Source organism: Loxodonta africana, chromosome 2 (genome assembly GCF_030014295.1).
Source record: "Loxodonta africana isolate mLoxAfr1 chromosome 2, mLoxAfr1.hap2, whole genome shotgun sequence".
Taxonomy (NCBI): Eukaryota; Metazoa; Chordata; class Mammalia; order Proboscidea; family Elephantidae; genus Loxodonta; species Loxodonta africana.
The window spans coordinates 39,871,161-39,890,457 of NC_087343.1; the positions used below are offsets into that span (position 1 = coordinate 39,871,161).

Below are 19,297 nucleotides of genomic sequence, written 5' to 3' on the forward strand. Positions count from 1 at the left end.
ATATTTTAAATATATTTTTATGATAAATAGAATTTATATTGTTTTAAAATATATAATTCTTTCATAATAAATATATATTATTTTTATAATAAATGCATAATATGTATATCTTCCTTGTAGATCTGTTGGTCACAGTGAAACAGTGGAAATAACCCGAATGTCTGCCAATAGAACAGAAGTTAAATAAACATTGGTACATGTTTATGGCCATGTTCAATAGCATGAAGTAGGGCTTTGAAGTCGTAGAGAAATACCCCAGACATATTGTTAGGGGTAAAAACATGAAAAAAAAAATACATATTAACATGTATAGAATAACCCATACTAAAAAACCAAACCCATTGCTGTCGAGTTGATTCTGACTCATAGTGACTGATAGTAGAACTGCCTCATACGGTTTCCAGGGAGTGGCTGGTGGATTCGAACTGCTGACCTTTTGTTTGGCAGCCAAGCTCTTAACCGCTGCACCACCAGGGCCCCAGTATAACCCATGAATATATGTAAATATGTAGTTAGTGAAAACAAAACAAAACAAAAAAGTCCCATTGTTCAAGTCGATTTTGACTCATTGCCACCCTATGGGATAGAGTAGCACTGCTCCATAGGGTTTCCGAGGCTGTACTCTTTACAAAGCAGACTGCCACATCTTTCTCCCGTGGAATAACTGGTTGGTTCGAACTGCTAACGTTTTGATTAGCAGCTGAGCACTTAACCACTGTGCCACCAGGGCTACTGGTAATTAGTGAAGATAACAGTAATTATCTCTGGGACATGGGATTTTGGGGCACTTTGACGTTTTATGTTACGTATTTCCGTGTTATTTGATTTTTTAAAATAAATATTAAATTTTTGGTAATAAAAATAAAGATAAATTTTTAGGAAGAGTAGGGCATGTATATAAAATGTTAAGAGACATTATAATGTAATGTTAAGAGAATAGTCTGGAGCTCTGCTATTTATTACCTTTGTGAATTTGGGCAACTCGTTTTACTTTCCTTAGTTTCTTCATCTGTAAAATGGGAATAATAAAACCGTCACAGGGTTGTTGTGAGTTACTGTAAGTAAAACTGCTCAGAAAGATCCTTGGCACCTAGTATGTGCCGACAGAAATGTTGATGATAATAATGATAATTACAGATATGAGGAGAATGATGACTAATAAGAAGCCAATATATTGTTAAATAGAAACATCACTGACAGTAGAGTAAGCTGTATTGGGGGAGCAGATTCTAGAGATTGCTGTTTGTCTAGTGCCTGATTAAACACGTCCCATAGTAGGGGACTCATTCACTAACTCTCAAGTTGATCCCTTCTGTTACTGGGGAGTTCGAATTATTAGAGGAATGCAGTAGTTAAGGTCATGGACTTTAGAGTCAGACAAACCTGGCTTTGAATCCAGACTCTACCACTTTCTGTGTGACATTAGACAAGTTGCCATAAGGCTCAGTTTTCTCATCTACCGAATGGAAATTAGAATAGTATCTATAATACAGAAGCATAATGAAGAGTAAAAAAAAAAATTTCACATAATAATGCCGGTATATAGTAAGTGCTCAATAAATATTAGCTGTTTTTATAACTCTAGCTAGTCATCCAAACTTACTGGAATTATGAAAACAGAGAGCATCAAATTCTTCTTAGCTTGTCCCTGTTAGACATCTCTGGGACAGTTGCATGCTGGGATGTTATTTTGATATAGTTTTGATGGGTCTTAAGCTATAGAAATGAACAGAAGGAGCAAGGGAAATCATCTTTTTTTTATTAGAGGGGAAAGAGAGAAGGTGCCTCAGTGCCCATTAACCCAGATCTCTTGTCCTCTTGGTCATGTGAACACAATGAAATAGCCTATTCTGAGCTGAAGGGCTGGAGAGGGAAAGCCAAAGAGAAGTAGAATGGAAAATGGGCATTTGGAGCGATTATCTCCAGAGGGGACTGCAGCAAGGAGAATAGGTTGTATTCAGCAAGTTCTGTGTCATTCAAACCACTCTTGGGCAATCTGTCTTATGGAAGGAATCTTAATGTTGGAATCTTATGTGCCATATACTGGATTGTTTCTAGGCTGCTGCACTGGTGTTCTTTTCCTATCATTTATTAGTAAAATTCCAACACTGTCACTACCAAGTTAAAGGGAAAACTATTTGGCCAAACCTTGGTATAAGTGGGTGGGAGCGCAGTCTCCTCCAGCATTTGGGTACCAAGCGACAGCAGCTTTTCCACATCAGAATTCCAGGAAAAGCCAGTGCCGTTGGCGCAGAGAAGCAACTCTTTAGCTCCCTATCTTAGGGTCTCCCTTATGGTAAACAGAGGCCGCTAAGCCACATAGCCAGCTCAGGGTATGTTGTATTGAGCAGAGGAGTAGAGACCTCCAAAATCAACAACCACTCTTCCATGCCCACAAAAATGGATGGGAGTGTATAGTATGGAACTGAGCAAGAATAGCAAATATACTTCATCTCATGGGTTAACTGTTTGTGGGTTCCTGGAGTGGTGTGTTAGGGGAGCTTGATTTATTAGTGTCATCTGCCATGGAGTATGGGTGGTGGAATGGCTGAACTTCTGCCACGTATTTGCTATTCTGGAAGTGAAAAGAGCACTGTACTCTGACTCTTGGCACTTGGTATATAAATCCCAGCTCTGCTATGAAATAGCTATACGACCTAAGTCACTTAGACCTTCTGAGCCTGTTTCCTCATCTTCGCTCATCAGCAAGCATCTGGTGAGCACCCACTAAGTGTCAGATGCAGTGAGAGGAGGTAATAGAGATAAATAAAACGTGGTTATTAACTCTAAAAGGGACAACAATCTAGTGAGGAAGATAGACGTGAAGAAAGAAATAAGACGTGAAGTATAAGCTCTGTAACAGAGGTCTCAGGGCAGTGGGAACAGAAAGGAGACTGTCTAAGGGAGCTGGAAGACTCCATAGAGAGGATGACATTTGAGCTGTTTCTTGAAGGGCAAATAACAGCTCATCCAGATGGAGAAGAGAAGCCATTGCAGGAAGAAAGAATTCTCTATGCAGAGGCACAGAGGCATGACAGAGCAGTATATCCAAGGAATGGTAAGTTCTTCCCAGCTGTTCTGCAGGGCAGCATTTCCTAAGGGGATCACTGATTCCAGGGGATGTGCACAGGCTAAATGGGAGAGGGAGGAAGGTTCTAGGTCAAATCAGTTTAGAAAAGCAAACCAACTGGGTTAAATAAAGTGGCACAGGTTAACCTCCTGAAGGACCGCTCAGAACTTTTAATATGCGGAACCTCATCATGAATCTTCAGCAGGGTTATGTTCAGTGCTGATAGGCAGGATTTCTGTAACTTAATTGAACATGGAGCCCTTTGTTTTTGGCGCCTCTCCAGAAACCAGAGTGTCAAGAAACACACTTCACTTTGGAGCCCTGGAGTGGGGCGATTGGGTGGGAAGGGAGATGGACGAGGGGAAGGAGTGGTGGGAAATATGTCTGGACAGAAGCTCTGGGGTCAGGTGGTGGGAGAGTGCTGTGTGCCAACTCCTTAAGCGTTCGTTGCCTGTGGAATCCTGGGCTCAGCCAGATGTACTTCTGGATGAGCTGACCTCTCCTTAAGCATTTGACTCTTTGATTCTGTGATACAAGAATCATAGAACTAGAAGGTAAAGACAGGTGGCTGGTTTACTAGCCTCCAGCACTTCACAAGATTTCCAAAGCAATGATTTGGTTTGTCTGGTTCACCGAAGGAAGATGCCTATGGAAGAACTCTGGAATTTTCTTTTGGAAATCTTCAAGTCTAAGATAGTTTCCCATCTGATTTAGGTAATTTTGAGTGGGGAGTCCTTTTATGGTCTATAAATAATATTTTTTAAGAAGCCCCTTGCCAATTCTTAGGAGTTGGTGAATTCATATTACAACTGTCTCAAATTTCCCCCTACTGTCATGCTGAGAACAAATCAGTTTAAAAAAAAAAAAAAAACACTATTTATATCAACCTGAATTCTTTTGGAAATGATCAGTGGTTTAAGCTTTGGCAAATTAAACCTTACACTGCCTTTAGAATCAAAGTAGAGAAACTAATGAAGGTTTGGTTTTTTTTCAAGCAAAGGGTGTAACAGTGAGGGTACAAGAATGTTTTTGTAGTTTGGTGAAGAATTTGGTCCCCACTTCAGGACACAAAGAAGTCTTTATGAAAAATGACTATCTCACCAAAGAACTATTTTATCTGGTCATAGAAACAAGACTTCAGTACAACCCTGCAAACTAATTCTTTATGTTTTGTGGTGGTTAAGAGCTCTAGTTCTGGAGACAGACATGCCTGGGTTCAAAACCCTAGCTATCTGTGACCTTGGTTTCCTCATCTGTAGAATTCCTCTTAAGTGTCGCTATGAGAATGAGACAGTGTAGGTAAAATGCTTAACAGAGTGTCTGGCCTCATAGTAATCAGGTAATAAGTTATAGCAGTTTTTATTTTTACTGACACCTGGGCTTTGACTTTATTACCTTATAGTTACACCATTGTTGCATGAAGCAAAAGGCGTTAGGTAGGGGCTGGTAACTGTGAAAAGCTACCACCAAGCTGGTATGGAGAATATTTTGCTGGTTAACACCTTAAAAGTGAAGCCCTGGAAACAGACATCATAGACAGGACTGTTTCACACAATTACAGAAATCAAACAGCTATTGAAAATTGTCATCCTGTCAATGAACTGAGGATTTCAGCCAAAGGGATCCTGGCACCTTGTGGTGGGAGAGTAGTCTGTCCAAGGCTGATTTCTGGTTACTATCCCTAGCAGTCTCAGCCCTCTGAGAGCTTTGCCAGTCTCTGAATTTCATGAAACCCTTGGGCAATTGACTTAATCTGCACCTCTTTCCTCTTTTACTTTGGAATCACTATCTCTTTGTTTATTGATAAGAGGGTTAAAGTGCTAGATCGCTTTCTGTATTTTATACAGCCCAGCAGTGGGCACAGAATGAACTGGAGTCTTTTGTGGAATTTGCATATAAAAAAGACCTCAGATTGCTCATAAAGTGTTGTATCTCATATTTCTATTGAAAATTTTTTTAGATAAATAAGGGTTATGAAAATCACAGTTGGCGGTTTGAGGTAGAAATAGGAAGTGACTGAAAAACATGTAACAGAAACTTTTTTTCCAGTTCGTGGTCTCTTGGAACACATTATTTCTAACGCCAGCTCAACTCCTCCAGCACTAGGAAATCAGAGTATAAAAATCTGAATGGCTGGAAACGGAGAACACAGACCCTCTTTTTAGCACTTCCAGGGCCTCTGGGCTCTTACACCTTTGCGCGTGAGAAGCAGCACCTGAAAATCAGGGACTCTATAAGAGGCTCTGGTTTAGACAGTTTTCAGCTGTTAATTAAAAGCATAGCCACCTGAACTAAGGCATCTACTCAAATGGGAACGCTCTCTGCTCTTTAGAGATAAAACCCAAAACTCTTGTACCATTTTGGAGGCCTATCAGTAGTCAGCATTTTGGGGTATGGCTGGTAACAGGGTAAAACATTCTACTGCCTCAGGCTGAGTTCAGCCCTTGAGCTCAGACAAAACCAGAACACCAAGCGAGTTGCCCTCAAGTCAGATAAGGCAGAGTGATTTGGTGCGGGGGAGAGGATGGGCCAGTTATGAAGGAAGAGAAGAACCAGAAGAAAAAAAAAATGCACAAATGGTTTTCTCCTTTTTCCTAGGTCTTCTGTTACCAGTAAAGAGGAAAACACCACACAAGACAGTCAACAATAAAGCCAACCTTGTTGATAATAAAAATTCTGGACCATAAAATGTATTTACTAACACTGGTAGCAATGGCAGATCAAAGGCAGAAGAGCAGTTTTTGACTAAAGACTCTAGGGAAGAAAGGCCCACTTAGCAACAAACGTTATAGGTAAAATGCCCAAGAGCCATAAAAAAACCATGCTTATGATCTATAACTAATGACCTATAACTAGGGGGAAAGAAATCTTTCTTTAGATACATGATAGTTCATTATGTCACTGGACGCCATTACTTTCCATTTCTCTTTTTCTACCTCTCATTCCTTTCAGTTGATTTTTTAAAAATTACGCATTATTTAATAAGTTTATTGTAAACATTTTAATATACTATTTGGAAATGTTTTTATTCACAACCTGTTTGAGATCACTAAAAGATAGCTTTCTGAGGAAATGCCTGATCCTCTAAAACATATGCCCCATCTGATCTACTGAAATCATTAAAAAAAAAAAAAAAAAAAAAACCCAAACCCATTGCTGTTGAGTCCATTCCGACTCACAGCAACCCTAAAGGACAGAGTAGAACTTCTCCATAGGGTTTCCAAGGAGCGCCTGGTGGATTCGAACTGCTGCTTTTTGGTTAGCAGCTGAACTCTTAACCACTATGCCAACAGGGTTTCCACTGAAATCATAAGGATCCTTTTATAAATGAAGAAACTAGGAACAGTATCAATTAAGTCAACTGCTCAAGGCCAGCTGAGTAATTATAAAGCAGACTTCCTGAACTGCTGATGATTACTTTTTCCAATTCCACTATGTTGCCTTCGGAGTACCTGGGTGGTGCAAATGGTTAAGAGCTCAGCTAGTAACTGAAAGGTTGTTGGTTCGTAATCCACCCAGAGGTACCTTAGAAGAAAGGCCTGGTGATGTACTTCTGAAAGGTATATAGCCTTTGAGAACCCTATGGAGTGCAGTTCTACTCCGAAACACGAGTTGGAATTGACTTGACATAAATTTTTTTTTTTTAAGCTACCTTCATCATGTCAGATTAAAAAAGCTTGTTAGGAAAGGAATGCTCACTGAGGATGTTAAAATCCTTGGTCTCTAAGTAAGTGTTTATCTAGAAGAAAATGGCAGTCTTGAATTATTTTCCTTTCTTCTTTGTGTACTCAGGGACAAAGGAGAAATCTCATTCACTTGAGTGTACACTATAGAAAACTTTCTATTTTTCCCTTTTCATCCTTTCTCAGTTAACTGAGCTAATTTAATGGAGCTCAAAGACCCTGAGTCTTTGGGAAGCCAAGAGTCTCTACCTAACACCTCTATCACTCACTCAGTGCTTAGAACGACATTTTAGTCCTTCATTCAGAAAACAACTTCATTTTAGTCCTTTGTTCGGTCTGTAAAACCAAATAATCAAGTAGTAGCTGACGCATGAGTAGTGAGTGGTGGTCTGCTGTGTCAGGAGTACATACGTACCAATTAATCCAAAGGCTTGTCCGTAGACTGGTGCACTTTCTCCTGGCAGCTGCTTCTCTTCCTTGGCTCACTCCCAGAGTGCTTTGACTTGGTACTCAGGATCAAGGCCAAAGCCAAAGGCCTGGTTGAAGGCAGTGCTTGTTAACTGGTCACCAAGTCTACCTCTGCTAATTTTAGCCCTGTCTAGAGATGGGCTGCTGTTCTTACCCAGGATATTATGAATTCACTAAAGTGGCCTCAGAATTGTTCCACTTTCACATACCTACTTGAAAGTGGATTTTCAACAACGATTGTGATAAAAACAAAGTATCAGAAATGGAAACCCTGGTGGCGTAGTGGTTAAGTGCTACAGCTGTTAACCAAGAGGTCGATAGTTTGAATCTGCCGGGTGCTCCTTGGAAACTTCTACAGGGCAGTTCTACTCTGTCCTATAGGGTCACGATGAGTCGGAATTGTCTCCACGACAGTGGGTAGTGGGTACCAGAAATAGCCACTCAACCTCCATTTTGGGTGACACCTAAAAATTCTACCATTTTGTGAAATCCCAAAATCTTTAAGATCTCCAAACTGACAGACCTGTGTCAATAAAACAACAGCATAAAGTGTAACATCGTAAAATAAAATTTTATATGTAGCTGTTCTTGCATTTGAAATTTGCTTTTAGTATTTCTAACTTGTCTTTATTGTTAGTATAAAGTTGCTAACTATCCGTTATTCTGAGATTTTGCTGTTAAAATGCCTTAAATGGTGGTGATAATGGATGGTAATTTATAGTTTTAATATCCTCACACCTGACAAGAGTAAGAGTTAGCACCTATGTTGGTTCCAAAAGTCTTAAATTTTTACTATTTCATAAAATCACAAAGTCTTAAGAAACCACATCAGAAATGTCCAGCACGGTACAACCTAGTACAAAGTTGTATTCTCACTGGCAAACTGTAGGTGAGAACCAAGCTATTTTCTAAGTTCAGTAGGTGGGAACCAGCAATGTGGATAATCCAGCGCATTCAAACCCGTTGTTTCTAAATGACCTGAGCCAATATCATCAAGTACAACTTACACAGCCTTTTGAATTAGCTAGCAGGTACTGAAATGTTTGAGATGTTGAGAGTTAGCTCCTTTCCTACAATCTCTGTACCAACTTAGGAGGAAAGAAAAAAAAGCCCAGGTTTAACTGCCCTACATACAGATGTTTATTAGCAAACACCCAGCCTGTTCTGTTAGCTCAGTGAAGACCCACTTCTGTTTCCGTGGCTCACCCCCAACTTTGCATGACCAGGAACTACTCTGAAATAACTTAATCAACTCACATATCCTGAATACCGCCAGTTTACCAATGAGAGCCCTATTAACATCTAGGATATTGATCAACAAGCTATTAATTCCCAAAAGAAATCCTACTTCAGAATTTAATTACCAAAACCTCTGGTGGTAACGGATATGGATACCAGAAGCACTTGGAATAGCTGCCTCTGATGTTTCGGATTAGAACACTAGCTGGCCACCAGCTAGCTAGTGAGACTTTCAGGTCAGAGCTATCAGCTGCTGCTGGGTTATGTGTAACCTTACACACGTATGAGTGCGACACTGCCTGTTCTGAAGCAGATGACAGCAAATTACAAACATAATGGGGAAAAGAAAAAAATACCAGACAGCTTCCTCCAAATTATCAGGGCCTGGTAGATTTTGTTTCAGGTGTAGATGGAGGGCAGGCAGTGTGAATACAGGGAGAGGGAGAAGGGAGTCTTCGTTGTTTTGAAGAATTCCCTATCCCAAACTGCAATGCCATACACTGCCCTTTCGGCAACTAATTCTTACTTAGACCCCTTGATACCAACCACAGAAATTCTGTAGCTTCTTATAAAAATGATTATAAGCCCTATTTTTAGTAGAGAAGCAGAATTAAATCATTTTTGTTATTTTGAAATGTTTCAATCAATTCTAGAGGGAAGCACTACATCATCAAATGGGGAATAAGTAAATTAAAAATGGAAAAGGTTACCTACCCATTTATGGTAAGCACAGTTTTACTGAAAAGAAAATGAGATAAAACTTCAAAAAACTAAAGCTCTTAAAAATAAAACTAGTCCTTCAAATGCTATGAACCCGAAACCAAACCCGTCGCCGTCAGGTCAATTCCAACTCACAGCAACCCTACAAGACAGAGTAGAACTGCCCTATATGATTTCCAAGGAGCAGCTTGATGGATTCAAACTAAAGATTAGCTTCCGAGCTCTTAATCACTACACCACCAGGGCTCCCCAAATGCTACACCTGAAATGAATTTGTAGTTACCAAAGCATCCCGACACTGCCTGAAGAGCTCCCCCTAGTGGTCTTTCATAGGAAGGAACTAGAACGAAGTTAGTTAATTACTAGGTAAAACCAAAACCTGCTGCCTTCCAGTCGATTCAGAGAACTGCCTAGTAGGTTTCCAGTGAGTGGCTGGTGGATTCGAACTGCCAACTTTTTTGGTTAGCAGTCAAACTCTTAACCACTGCACCACTAGGTAAACGGAACATAAAGAAGAAATTCTTGATTGAATCAGTACTTTGATGTTAGGGTGATTTATAATTAGTTTCTGAATTCTGTATAGCTTCAGATAGTTTAAAATGTGCAAAATAGCAGTCCTTCCTTATTAAATCGATTTTTGTTTTAAATTCCTTCCAGGTTCAACTTTTAAAAAATACAGTAGTAGATCAAAATAAAATTCAGAAATAATCAGAATTAGTGATTAACAAGATGCTAAAAGATAACCTGAAGATGGAGATTGTTTCATTTAGCAAATATTTATTGAATGCCCATTAAATACCAGGCACTGTTCTAGGTATGGGATACACCAGTGAAAACAAACAATCACTGCCCCGTTTTAAATTTAAGAGAAAACTGTAGTCCCTGGAATGCTGACCAATTACTTTCACAATTATGGTTTAGGTTTGTTCTGTTCTTGATTTTGTCTAAACAAAAAATATTTTGGCAACATTTAGTAGATTCACTAATTCCCTTCTTGAACATATACTGCACTTGACAAAACTCCAGCTTATTATGTAGCAGCTGGGCATTCCCAGGTTGCTCGAGAGACTTCTCAGTTAGCAGGTCTGCACCCTGGGCCAGATGCACACATGCCTGGGAAGCTGCGCTCACGGCTGTTCTGAGGAGCCTTTCCTGAGCTGCTGCTCTGCAACACTCTCCAAGTTCTCCAATAAGGTACCAAAAATCCACTGTTTAGTCGATTCCAACTCATAGCATCCCTACCGGACAGAATAGAACTGCCTTACAGGGCAGGGCATTCCAAATATACTCTGAAATTTTGGTGACTATCACGCAGTGGTCCTCAACCATGGGGCACCTTTATTTGGGGACGTGGTCGTCAGATTAGTGGGTAAGGGCCAAAGAGGCTAAATGAATCCTGCAATGGGATGACAGTCTTTCCAGTGAAGAACTGTCCCACCCAAGAGGCCAGTACTCTGCCCACTAAGAGACACTGAGCTGTTGTCACCTACTGAAGTAACGAAGGCAAAAACGTCATTTTAGTTACAAATTTTCTTCTATTAGAGAACATGCCAAACAATTTTATTAACTAAAAAAAATTTATTAAATACTTTATTAAATACAAAGTATCTACATGCCACAAAAATTTTTTCAGTGAAAATTCTACTCCTTGGTTTGGTCCAGAAACTCTTATAGGCAAATCAAAGGTTATCTATTAAGTACTTGCTGCATTGTAACAGTTTTGAGAACATCTGTAACTGTGAAGACTGTTTTATATCCTGTTCATTGACTTCTTCAAAAGGTATACTTTAAAAGTAAATCATATAAAGAATTGCTCAGACTCATTTTTTGATGCCTGCACTTCAGGTTTCAAATTATGGCTATGAAGAAATCACATGTAAGCAATCTCTTCAATGCAATTAAATGCTATTGGGAAAAAAAAAAAAAAAAAGATCCTTTAAAACAGTGGTTCTCAAACTTTTGCACTCATTTGAATCCCCTAGGGGGAGGCTTGTTAAAATATAGATTGCTGGGCCCCACCCCCAGAGCTTCGGGCAAGTTCTATGATGACGCTGATGCTGTCGGTCTGGGTCCCACATTTTGAGAACCACTGCTTTAAGGTGTGTTTCCCAGAATTCAACAATACCCATATGCTTTTCCTAATTAATAAATAACATTTCAGATATGCACTCATGCCCTTATCAAACTTTAAATATTTATACTCTTGAAATGTTCTACTTAAACAAAGCAGAACACATAATTTATTTGTCTTGGCTCATGATTCCCATGAGTTGAAAGACAGAACCACAGGGCAGTCCAATACTGGATAATACATGCCTAAGTGAAAACATTTCTTTACAAAATACGGAGCAGCTAATTAAGGCACAGCCACCTTGTTCCTATCTCCTCTTTGCTTCTCCCCTTTAGAAAACCCAACAAGAAATCACAAAGAATATTGTATGCAGACTGAGAACATAACCTTTCATGCAAGTATACACAAACATCACAGTCAATTATGACACTTAAGACTCAGATTCAGGGACTTCTTCATCAGGGCAGCAGTAATATTCCACAAAACTTATCTGTCCATCTTCATTTCTAATCATATACTGTAATGAGAGGAATCCTCGGTTATCTGTCCGAATAGACACCTTACAAGATAGGACTAATGCCTTTGTGGATGGTTTCAGTAAAGAAATCTTGTATCTGTAGAAGAGTTAAATAAAAAGAAGTTATTATTAAAGCAGTGCTCATCGCTCCAAGTACAAAAATTAGCCAAGAGCTACCAAGTAGTAAATATAAGAAGAAAATCAAATACTTGTCCAATTTGATATTTTCTCTGGATTCTTAAAAATTTCATCCACCATTACAACCCCAAATCCCAAAGAAAATCCAGCATCTTACTGTTCACTTTTTAAAATGTTTTACATTTTTATTCACAAATAGAAGTTATTTTTTTAATCTAATAGAAATTTGGTATCTAACCTCATCTTCATCACCAATGTCAACTACTATATTAAGAACTGACCTGTTGATCTGGGTCTGATTACAATGAAATGCTTCCATCAAATCAGAATCTTTGGGATAGTCAAGGTGGGAGCTTCCTGCATTTCCGAAAGTAGATAACCTATGGTAGAAAATGAATAACTCATTTATACATTGAGCCAACAATAAACCACACTAGGCTCCAAATAAAACACTTTTTTAAGAAGCTCATTCTGGTGGGAGAAACATACATGTAAACAAATATTTACAATATACTGTAAACAAGTAAGGAGCCCTGGTGGTACGGTGGTTAAGCACTTGGCTGCTAACTGAAAGGTCAGCAGTTCGAGCCTGCCAGTCACATCACAGGAGAAAGATGTGGCAGTCTGCTTCTGTAAAGATTTACAACCTTGGAAACCTTATCAGGCAGTTCTACTGTCCTCTACGGTCACAATGAGTCAGAAGTGACTCAATGGAATGAGGTTTGATTTGGTTATAAACCAAAACCAAACCCACTGCCATCGAGTCGATTCTGACTCATAGCGACCCTGCAGGACAGAGTAGAACTGCCCCACACAGTTTCTAAGGAGCACCTGGTGGATTCAAACTGCCGACCTTTTGGTTAGCAGCTGTAGCTCTTAACCACTACGCTACCAGGGTTTCCAAACAAGTACCCTAATAAAGGTTCTCACATGATGCTATAGGAGTAGCACCTAAGAAAGTTTTGAAAAAAATCAGCCACAAAAAGAAGTCCAGGGGTGCTTGCCTCAATTTTATTATCTTAGTCCTTCTCTGGTACTGACTTTTCCTCGTCCATAAATAAGAAATATATAGCAGAAGAGGAAAAGTTGAGGTGATAGAAAACCTCCCCCCCGAAACAATTGGGTCTTTTCTGTATTTTAGACTGTTCTTAAGCTGTTGTATGGTTTCAGAATATCTACAGTTGTGTGAAGACAATTTATAAATATAAATTTATTTAATCTATAAGTTTATCGATGATCTGCTGTGGGGTTAGTATGTTGGTAAGTACTATATGAGCACAGTGGTATGACCTAGGTGTTGGTTTTCCCTAAGGCAAACCTTCCCTCTACTCTTCTAATGTAACTTCTTACTCTGAGCTATCTTGTTCACATCTAACCATGATGCTGGCTCTCAGATGTAAATCTCTAGTCCAGGCATTTTTTAAGCTCTGTATTTATACATCAAAGTACCTCCTAATATCACAGGAACCTTAAACACAGAAGAAAATTTCAACACCCCCATGGCCCCAAACTGTTTCCTAGCCTGGACTTCAAAGATACTATGATCATTCAAAAGCAGCTGCAGCAGTGTATCAATAGGGAACTGCCAGAAATTCAAGCTGGGTTCAGAAGAGGACATGGAACAAGAGATATCATTGCTGATGTCAGATAGATCCTGGCTGAAAGCAGAGAATACTAGAAAGATGTTTATCTGTGTTTTACTGACTGTGCAGATCATACCAAATTATGGACAACACTGAAAAGAATGAGAATTATAGAACACTTAATTGTGCTCATGAGGAACCTTTACATAGATCAAGAGGCAGTTGTTCGAACAAGGGGATACTGCATGGTTTAAAGTCAGCAAAGGTATCTGTCAGGACTGTATCCTTTCACCATACCTATTCAATCTGTATGCTGAGCTAATAACCCCAGAAGCTGGACTATACGAAGAAAAGGGCATTGGGAGTCAAAGAAGACTCATTAACAACCTGCATTATGCAGATGATACAGACTTGCCTGCTGAAAGTGAAGAGGACTTAAGTGCTTACTGATGAAGATCAAAGACCACAGCCTTCAGTACAGGTTATACCTCAACATAAAGAAAACAAAAATCTTCACAACTGGACCAATAAGTAACATCATGATAAATGGGAAAAAGATTGAAGTTGTCAAGGATTCTATTTTACTTGGATCCACAATCAACGCCCACGGAAGCAGCAGACAAGAAATCAAAAGACTCATTGTACTGGGGAAATCTGCTGCAAAAGACCTCTTTAAAGTGTTGAAAAGCAAAGATGTCACTCTGAAGACTAAGGTACATCTGACCTAGGCCGTGGTATTTTCAATCAACTCGTATGCATGTGAAAGCTGGAAGATGAATAAAGAAGACTAAAGAATCGACGCCTTTGAATTGTGGAGTTGCTGAAGAATACTGAATATACCATGGACTGCCAAAAAAGCAAACAAATTTGTCTAGGAAGTACAACCAGAATGCTCCTGAGAAGCAAGGATAGCGAGACTACATCTTATATACTTTGAACATGTTGTCAGGAGGGATCAGTCCCCGGAGAAGGACATCCTGCTCGGTAAAGTAGAGGGCTGGCAAAAAAAAGGGGAAGACCTCAACAAGACTGACTGACACAGTGGCTGCAACAGTGGGCTCAAGCATAACGACGACGTGAGGATGATGCAGGACCAGGCAGTAATTCATTCTTTTGTACATAGCGTTGCTATGACTGGGAACCGACTCAACGGCACCTAACAACAACAACAACAGAAGTAGTACAACAATGAAAAGACCACTAGTTTCTCAATTAGGAGACTGGACTTCTCATCTGTAAACCAATACTACCTAATTATAAAACCTGAGTGAGTTAATCTTCCTGGATCTTAAGTTTCCAGATCTGTAAAATTATGAGGTAGAACTAACAGCTCCCTAAAGCTCTGAAAAATCTAGGAACCTGGATAATAAAAATTCCTCATCCCAAGCAAACATTTAAGTGAGGAAATGGAGTACAGACCACAGTAACTATAATTCATTGCTTCCCAGGTACCTGAAATAAGGCTTGTCAGGAGACATGGTGATCTGTAGGACCTCACTTGTCATATCCAATTCAGAAAATGCTTCACGGAGTCCCTCTGACTGCAGAATGATTTTGTTAATAACATTGGTGCTGCAGAAATCAAAATCCAGAGTTTCCTCAGGCTCCTGAGTATTGATTTTGCAAACAGTCACCACTCCTCCTTCTTCCAAAAATAGCATCAAAGGGTAACCATAACCTTGGTAACACATTCGAAGTGCAGTTAAAGTGCCTGCAATGGAAATAAATCACACCTGGGTATAGCTTTATAGCCGAATTCAGCTTCTACTCAAAATGGCACATATGACACATACAACTCCTCAAAAATAATCTTATTTACCCAATTTCTAACCTATCCTTATAAAAAATTACATTTTCCCTGATGACAGTTGTGTGTAGACAATTCCAGAAATAATTATAAGAAAACTGGGAACCAGAACTATAATGTAATGTAACTTTCTGAAATCATTTTCTAACTTGCCAGAAATACTTACAGAAATAGCTTACTGATTTTATATATAATCGAATTTATACAATTTCAGTAAGGCAATCTACGTGGATCATCACTACAAACAACAGAATTATTGAATAGGCTATACTATTTCTTGAAGGTTCAATTTGTGTAAAAGCTGTGGATTGCTTTTGACATCTTCTGTACTACATCAGTGAGGAGCCCTGATGGCGCAGTGGTTAAGCGCTTGCTGCTAACTGAAAGGCTGGCAGTTCAAACCCACCAGCCACTCCACAGGAAAAAGCTGTCTGCTTCTGTAAAAATTGACAGCCTTCCTGGAAACCCTACGGGGCAGTTCTACTCCATCCTGTAGGGTCGCTATGAGTTGGAATTGACTTGATGGCAATAGGTTTTTCATAATGTCAGGGTATTCACTATGATAAGAATCCTACAATCTCTCCTATTGGAAGATATTCTTTACGTTTCCTTGAATTTTAAGATCAAACTGGGGAAAAAGGAGGGTGGTTAATGGTGGTGTGGGCTTTAACATTGCAAAACATCAAAGGGGAGGAGAAATATGACAGGATATTCTAGTTCCTTTCTCTTACTTGATGGAGAGCCACAGTCAGGGGTGGGGGAGGGCAGATGTCTTCATGAAAAACCAACTGGGGAACACTGCATTAGAAAATGATTACCATATTTATACACAAATAATGCACACATTGTATGTTTTTTTGCCAAACCCTCTGCACATTATTTTCCTAGGCGTGCTACGCGTGTTATATGTACGTACACGTTATTTACGGGAGTGCATTATGTGCAAAAATTTGGTGATACTCGTGGAATTGTCACTGCAAAAATAAAATATATTTTCTAGAGAACTATCACTGAGTTTTCCCCAGCTAATCTCCAGATTCCTTTTCTATGAATTAAAATCATATTCTGGGGATCCCTTGTAGTTTCATATCTACAGCAACTGAAAATAATTTCCTAAGCAAATGAAAAAATATATATATTTAAAGGAAAGTACTTGCAGAAACAGACATAACAATGAATAAAGCAGGGCTTAAAGGAGAAAAACAAACTTTGAATATAGTAGACCGCAAGTCAGGACACTTGGTTTATTTTTCTCTGCCACTAGGTAGTTGCGTATTTCTGGACAAATTAGGGAAAAGAAGCAAGAGAACATATTTCACAAGGTTAAAGATATTTAAGACACATTCAAGGTCTTATTTTGGTCAGTTCAAATTTAAAATCCCTGAATCCTTGGGGGGAAAAAAAGATGAGTGTAATACTATGGCAAATATGAAAAGAATCACAAACACTTCCTGTTAATATTATGAAAAGTCAGAATCCGTGACTGTGACCAAAGAAAAATGAATGGGTGATAAGGGTGATAAATTTTCTAAAGAGATGTTTATATTCTAGATAACTTTATCTTTCTGATCACTGCGTGTAATGTTGGTATGTCATGTTAAAATGGTAATAAAATGGTTCACCTGGCATAGGACTTGATCCAAAAATAGATAAACAGTCTAAAAGGACTGTTAAATGAATTCGAAATGTAACAGATTCTTCCCGAACCATAAATTCTTGAAATATTCCAGCCTATGAAAAAAGTAAACATGGAATATAACTGTCTATGTCAAAGAATGAGAAATCATATAACATTCTAGATTTCACTTTATATGTTTTAACGTAACAATACTGTCCTAAGTCTATGAGAATAATTTCTGATTACCAGTCAATACGTTAGTTTTTTCAACTATTACTCATTAAAATAGTGCCACCTAGTGGCCAAAGGCATAGCAGTGACTCAGGCTCCCTGCAAAACTTTCACGAAGGGGACATCTAGCTTCCTGTATCTAAAAACTAGCCCCCACATGACTCTCCCTTGTCGCCTTTTTTATGCCCATCAGTACCATTAAGGTCACTTGGAAAATAACCAACAATTTGATAATGCATGCAGGATATTAGTTTTCAATTTCTTTTGAGGACAAGAACCATGCCTCATTGATCCTTCTATTCCTGAGGTCACTACTGTGCACTTCGGTGTCAAAAAATGCTGAACTGAATTTGAAAGCCTATCTGGACCACACAAGTATCACTTTATAGGAACAAATAAATAGGTACAATTACAACCAATAAAAGGAAAATCTTTAAAAAATTGTTGTTTTTAATAGGGAAAAAAACCCAGTGCTGTCGAGTTGATTCCGACTCATAGCGACCCTATAGGACATTTTAACAGGGAGGTAGTAATAATGTAGTAAGGAACCCTGGTGGTGCGGTGGTTAAGCACTTGGCTGCTAACTGAAAGGTCAACAGTTTGAACCCACCAGCCAGTCTGTGAGAGAAGGATGTAGCAGTCTGCTTTCATAAAGATTACAGACTTGGAAACTCTGTGGGGCAGGTGTACTCTGTCCTACAGGGTTGCTATGAGTCACAATGAACTCAACAGCAACGAGTTTAGTTTGGTTTTGGAAAATGCAGTGGTAAAGAACACATACTCTGGAGCTAAATGCTCTGGGTTCTCATTCTAACTCAGCCAGTTACCAGCTGTGGGACTGCTGGCAAATCACTTAAGCAGTCTGTGCCTCAGTTTACACATATGTACAAGGAAGAATAACAGAGTCTACCTCATAGGACTATTGTGAAGATTAAATGAATTAAACATATGAAGCACTCAGAAAAGTGCCTGGCCTGTAGCTTTCACTAACAGATTTTAGCCATTATTAACCACTATCTCTGTAAAACAAGATGGGAAGAGAATTTGCTTCCAGGAGAGAGAAAGAGTTCGAGTCATGACATGTTGTTCTTTAACTTAAATTATCTCTATTAAGTCCTTCAGAATTTGATCAACAGGGTAACAAATGTCTTATGTTACAGGCTTAAAGGTGTCTACTCCCATACCTGAATAAAAGCATTTGCTTGCACACACTTCGCTTTTTCCACTGTGACCTTAATTCCATTTTTAGTAGCAAAACATGTGGCATAATCTTGGAAATGAATAGCTTTCAAGATAGTGGAGAGATTCCTCACGTTGTCAAGGCTGGCCACCAAGCTGTACTGATCGTCTTCAGCTTGAATCTGTTGGGTTAGAAGGGGCATCGTCCACTGCAATCCGACCCTAAGGTGGGCCAACACCTGCTCCTGCGGATCGCGAAACACCTGACGAGATTCAACAACAAAACACCGGTCAATACCGGCGAGGACCGGTGATCCCAAACTGCCCTGGGGCGGTAAGGCGACGTGGAAGTGGCTCGGGCGTTGAACTGACCAGGAAAGCAGGGTTCGAACCCCAACTCCGCTACTTAATGTCTCTACAACTTTGGGGAAAATTACTCGCCTAAACTACGGTTTCCTCTTCTTTAGTATCGGGATAACACCTACCTGAAAAGTTGTGAAGAATGAAAAAACTCACACAGTAATTCTATTTGTTGCCAATTTGTTTTATCACGCCAAACAGAAGCTACGTTATTTCCACGGGGTCTGTTCGGAGCCGTCTCGCGCCACAAACCCGTCTCTAACAGAACAGGCGAAGAAGGGCGGGCCCCGGTTCCTCAGACGATGCTCGAAGTCTCAGACAACCCCATTCAACAGCCCGCCCGCGAGAAAGCACCGGGGCACACAGAAATCCAACCTTTGGAGTGGGGTCCCGACGTCTGAGAGCCCCTCGCAGCTAGGTCGCTGGGGAAGCGAGCCCTAACGCTCCGGGAATCTTGAAGTGTAGTCGTCACTGCCCCCACGCTCCTAACAGCGGCTTTTCGCCTCCGCCACCGTCACCGCGGGGCTGGAGGGCGACTAGAGGGCCGATTTTACGGTACCATAGAGACCGGAAAGACTCACCATAGAGTTGGAGGAAAACCAGAGACTTGAAC

General features: G+C 39.7%; 1 protein-coding gene across 2 annotated transcripts; it reads right to left on the reverse strand.

Annotated features, from left to right (window-relative positions):
- Window positions 1-6,475: 6,475 nt before the first annotated feature.
- Window positions 6,476-19,259, reverse strand: RAD1 (RAD1 checkpoint DNA exonuclease). Of its 2 annotated transcripts, none has more exons than XM_010588094.3 (6): window positions 18,841-19,053; window positions 18,330-18,587; window positions 16,919-17,027; window positions 14,942-15,200; window positions 12,188-12,286; window positions 6,476-11,865 (listed from the first exon to the last, which is right to left on the reverse strand). In XM_010588094.3, exons 2-6 carry the CDS (start codon window positions 18,525-18,527, stop codon window positions 11,682-11,684), a joined length of 849 nt encoding a protein of 282 aa, XP_010586396.1. In that variant the 5' UTR covers window positions 18,528-18,587; window positions 18,841-19,053; the 3' UTR covers window positions 6,476-11,681. The 2 variants fall into 2 exon arrangements, with proteins under 2 accessions (XP_010586396.1, XP_003408001.1); XM_003407953.4 differs by lacking the exon at window positions 18,841-19,053 and adding an exon at window positions 19,060-19,259 and having other exon boundaries at window positions 6,478-11,865.
- Between the last annotated feature and the right edge of the window lie 38 nt (window positions 19,260-19,297).